The sequence below is a fragment of the Haemaphysalis longicornis genome, unplaced genomic scaffold, assembly GCF_048455015.1.
Source record: "Haemaphysalis longicornis isolate Haplotype H1 unplaced genomic scaffold, Haemaphysalis longicornis Haplotype H1 scaffold_1, whole genome shotgun sequence".
Taxonomy (NCBI): Eukaryota; Metazoa; Arthropoda; class Arachnida; order Ixodida; family Ixodidae; genus Haemaphysalis; species Haemaphysalis longicornis.
In genome coordinates, this window is record NW_027526203.1 from 69,879,559 (window position 1) to 69,884,584 (window position 5,026).

Consider the following 5,026-nt stretch of genomic DNA (forward strand, 5'->3'; position numbering starts at 1 on the left):
ACAATTCACACTTTTGTTTTCACATCTGTTTCGTTTCTGTTCATTCATAATTGTTCTGAAGCTGTCTGATGCCGTTTGATTTGTTTGAATTTGTCAAAAACGAATGTGTTGTCCCTCTTAGTCATATCGTTTTTTAACTGGCAGCTTCACCGCTGCTCTTTCATGCGCGGAATAACGCAACTTTTCAGAACATCTCAGAGAAGCAAACTGTGCGGAAAAAGTATTACAGATAGGAGTTGCAATTACCTATTAGAAGTAGCCCGGGTGGGTAGCATGGGTAGACTGTACGTACGAGCGAAACAAAATCTGTCCCTTTGATGATTGCACAATAAATCACTCTTGAAAAGAGCAAATTTACCTACAATGACAACAAAAACGCAGGCAAACAAATTTTACCTGAGAATGTAACTCAGACGAAAATCGCCCACAAAAACCCGGCATCAGCTGACGCCGCACCCGCCACTCGGTCACTTGCGCCACCGCGCGGTGGGTGAGTCAAATAGGACGGCGATCTGGCAGCAATGGGAACCGGCGCGACGACGCAGGCATTGAAGAAGTACGAGGCGATGGTACAACGCAACCTTGTTACATGACGTCACGAGTACGCGTGTTCAGGCCGGTTTGGGTATTTTCCTGCGTTCCCAAAAAAGGAGGCGCCGAAGCAGACGACAAGTGCAACTTTGAGCGGGTTCGCGGCGCTGCTCGAAACTACCGTACCACCTGGAGCAGGCATAGTGGTGCCTCACTTGCGAGCAGAGGTCCCGAAATTCGAAGCAGAAAACATCGGTATGGCTGCCAGGGTAGAGCCTAAGCTGGATTCGTGGTTCATGATTAAAATGGGAAAAGGTATTGCGGCACCTTTGAGAACGTGGCAGCAGAGAGCGCGCGCGGCGACATCACTAGGTTGACCGACTTCCGAGGGGCCAGCTGTCGCAACTCAGCTTCTCTCTTGCGTACTACCACTCGTGCCAGGCGGGGAAAGAATATGCACTCACGCGCTTCACGGCAAATACCAAAAAGCCCCGACTGTCACCCGCGCCAAGCGCTGCGACTGGTATGAATGTTGTGCTGTCGTACAAGGACGCAAATCTCGCACTCTGCTGCCACGCACACACCGCTGATACTATCAACTTGGGAATAAGGCTTCACCGCTCGAGACAAATGAAAAGCACTGCCGGCGAGCCCCTACAATCGCGCGGTGCGCGTTTGGAGGGGCTTTGGATGGGCAGCAGAAAGAACAGAGGCGCGTCCGTGAGAACAATTTATTATAACAGTATACTCTGGCGTATAAAAATATGTTACAGGGGGGATTTGTACAGGGCTCCGCGGAACTATTTACAGGCGAGCAATGCGGGCGTCACACCGTGAGCGCTACCACGGGCGGCGAGGAAAAGGCGGTCCTGTGCACCTCGGCGGACCGCGACGAACACAGGTCGGGTAAGGAGCTGCTGTCCCACGAGGAGATGCCCTTGAGGCCCGTGTTGAACGCAAGCACCAAGTTCGAGATGGACTCGACTTCCATGGCGTCCGCCACTTCCTGCGTCTGGTCTAAGTCGGTCGTCGCCAGGAGGCAGTCCAGCTCGGGCTGTTCGTCTGACTCGGACGACGACCTGCGCCAGAGGCGACTGCGCTTGCCCCCGCCGCCGCCCTCGTCGTCGTCCCAGTGCGCGCGCCGACGCTTGGGGCAGCGGGACGGCGGGCTGTCCGCCGGGGCCGCCGCCGCCGCGGTTGGCTCCACGTTCTCCTTGTCGTCGGCGCTGGCGCAATCCTCGTACGTCACGGGCGACGTCACCGTCCGGTTAGGCCTAGCGACGGCCGCGCAATCTTCGCCGCTGGCCGCCTCACCGTTGTCGCCGTGCGCACACATCACAGGCGAAGCACCGTTGTTCGCCTGCAGCGCATCGTCCAAGTAGGTGGTGCGCGCCTTGTAGAGAACACTGGCCACGAGCAGGCTTCGGTGCAGGCTGGGCCCACCGCGCTGAACTCGAGACGTCGCAATTTTCCCAAGAGAAATGGCGATCACCTTCTGGGCCTCGTTGTCCGTGACCATGTTTCCCAGGCGGGAGATGTCGGGCAGACACGGTCAGTCGCGGCAATCAGCAGCGGCGTCTCCGTACAGCACACGGCCACTCACGCACACTACGCACCTCCGCCAAACTCCGCGGCACACGGGAGACTGACCGTTACGGGAACAGGCAAGCTTCCACAGACAAGCTGCAGGAAGTGACGTCAGTCAAAAAAAGCGCCGACCAATGGCGTACGTCGCCTGTGACCTCGAGGGGTTTTTCTCTCCAATGGCGACCACGTGACGTCAACGCGTGCGATGACGAGCGCCCGCGGGGAGCAACAACAAACCGCGATGTGAGTTGGCCCCGTACGCGTCAGTGACCGCGGCCGACCGGTGGACGCTTTTTCCTTCCTCGCGGCTTCGCGAGAAAAGGGGAGAGGCGCTTGCTCGCCGCCGTGATCGACGCGATGACAAGGTGACAAACATTGACTCACGCGTCCTTCGGCAGCCCACTATGCGATGTGAGAGCGGTGAATTTTCTTGATCGGCCGGACCCGTTCTTTTGTGTAGTGTAAACTTCGCGCGGCGCATGTGCGACGGTGCACAGGTTTACATATGCCGCACGAACGAAGCAGTCCTCGAGAGCCGAGCCGCTACAAAGAACTACCCTGCCAAGCACGACAGGCATGCGACGCTACAGCCGCTCCAGGGCTAAGCACTGCACGGACCCGGGCTGACCCAAAAGCCCGGGCCTGGGCTGGCGGCCCGAAACGTTTGAGTCCACCCCGGCCAGGGCCGGCCTCGAAGTCATGGGCCCGGGACGGGGCCGCGCTTGAAGCCATATGAGTCTGGCCGTTACATATTTCGACGTGAAGTGTAGAAATAATAGCATTTTTTTTCTGCGTTTACCTTTCTTTACACGCTCTTTAATGGTAGTTGTACGCATTGTTTTAAAAAAAATGTTTTCTGCTATGTCTAATAGTCATTGTGCACTTTTTTATTTTAATTTTATGTACAATCATGCACAAATGAATGCGAACACGACAATAACAACCAGAATACGCAAAATTAAAAAAAGTATAGTGTTGTTTGAGGTCCAATAAGGCGCCGCATTTCCAAACTTTGTTTGTGTAACTATCAGCCCCAGTTAAAACCAGCGTTATTTAAATTTGATTTGTACGGAAAGAAATATCGCTATTTGTGTGTTCTGGTTCACATTCTCGAGTTCGCACTTCATTTGCAACGACTGCATGCACGGCATCAAGATGTTATCTTGATCTTGGGTATAACATACCAAAAATACGATTACAAGGAACGCGGTACTGGGAAACGGATTAAATCAGACATCTCAGATATTGCTACGAGCTGTAACCATTGACACATCAAGCAGGTGCTTCTGGAACACTCACTTCGACTGTGAAATCAACATCTTTGCTTAAATTGGCACACAGTTTAAAATATACTTATAATCAGAGGAGACGGGCTGGTCGTTGCAAGTGTTCTGGAAGCAACCACTCGGGATGTAAGTTGTTGACAGCTGGCAGCAATATCCACGGCCGGTCTGGGTGAGCACAGGAAGCGCCAAGCAGGCAGCACAACGGTAGGCGATGTTAGCACAACATATATATAGAAGGTATTTGCATAAACTCACGAAAATCGGGTTGTTTGATGCCAGCTTTGATTTGGCCTTAATAAGTATGTATTTGTTTATTTGCCCACTGTCAGAGCAATTCAGGCGTTACATAGAGGACAGGGTACCAGTAGCGTCGCTAGGGGGGGCCGGGGGGGCCCTGGGCCCCGGGTACCAGCCGCCTCGGTAGGGGGGGGGGTGCCACTCGTGCGTGCCTCTTCAGTGTCTTTAGTGGACGTCGAAAACTGGAAGACGACTGCCACTAAACTGCGGTTGCCTATTCAAATTCTCCTCCATTTTCAGTATAATGGGGAAGGCAAGGAGAATTATGGCATTCAAAAATGCGTGGGGGATTATCCGATAATGTGCGTGGCGTGAAGAGTTACCGCGATGCCACCGGAGGGTGTGGGGAGCAACCTTGTTCCTTCCGGGGAGGGGGTGACAGTAAAGATGCGTGTCCCCGGCAGTGTTTTTCTGCGCCGAAATCTCGACTCACTGGCGTTTAGCGTTCATTTGAAAAGCAGCCACCCCAGCAGGGCTTTCATTGTCACAAGAATTCACTTGAAGCCCAGCGCTTCACTGTGACGCAGTGCGTCTGCTGCTGGGCGTGTCTGCATTCCATTGCGCATGAAGGCATGACGAAGGAGTGCTTCTCCTCTCGAATCTAAGAAAGGGAGACACACACGTTTCCAATAATTTCTGGGTTGCTGTCCTCTGCCCTCCGTGAGACCTGACAAAGATGTATATGGGGAAACTTGTGGACTGTAGCGTCGGTGCTTCACCTGCACGTGGAGACACCCCTTTCCCCGTTCTCTCAGGAAAGCGTTCTCGAGGAGAGAGAGGGAGACGTAAACCTTATTTCGACCTCCGGTTCAGGGGAAGTGGAAAATTTCGTTTCTCAATTGCAATGGACCTTTTTCCAGTACCGGTCCTTTTAGCAGCCGCCACGGCGAACCTAAATGGCAGTAAGGTACGCCCCAAGGAATGTTTGGCTTTCGGGAAACCCGTGCACAAAATATCCTGGTCCTGCAATCCCAACGTCACCCGTGCCTTTCACATGAATGTCACAGTAGCAGGCTTCCACTCCAACAAAGACCAACCATTACCACCAAAGGCAAAACAAAACAGCCACGCTTGAGTTGATGTCAAAGAACATATTATTACGTCAAAATAGTTAAAATAATTGTACGCATTGCCCTAACCTAAAAGGAGAGAAGAAACATTCAGGTGGCGTTATAAATGATGTTGCCAAAATCTTTGCATGTCTCTAAATGAATCTTTTTACAAAGCTCGATCTTGTTTCCTTTCGCACAACTGCAGGCTATCCAAAGAATATTTTTTGCTGCTATTTTACACCATCCGCTAACGCGGGATTTTCTAATGACCTG

The 5,026-nt window shown here is 52.6% G+C and overlaps 1 protein-coding gene across 1 annotated transcript; it reads right to left on the minus strand.

The window, feature by feature from the left end:
- Positions 1 to 1,253: 1,253 nt before the first annotated feature.
- Positions 1,254 to 2,203, minus strand: LOC144177263 (uncharacterized). The gene has a single exon (XM_077705254.1). It carries the CDS (start codon positions 2,048 to 2,050, stop codon positions 1,358 to 1,360), a length of 693 nt encoding a protein of 230 aa, XP_077561380.1. The 5' UTR covers positions 2,051 to 2,203; the 3' UTR covers positions 1,254 to 1,357.
- Positions 2,204 to 5,026: the final 2,823 nt, after the last annotated feature.

Bases quoted from the DNA above. Each gene is read 5' to 3' on its own strand.
- LOC144177263 (XM_077705254.1), bottom strand. From the start codon at position 2,050: ATGGTCACGGACAACGAGGCCCAGAAGGTGATCGCCATTTCTCTTGGG.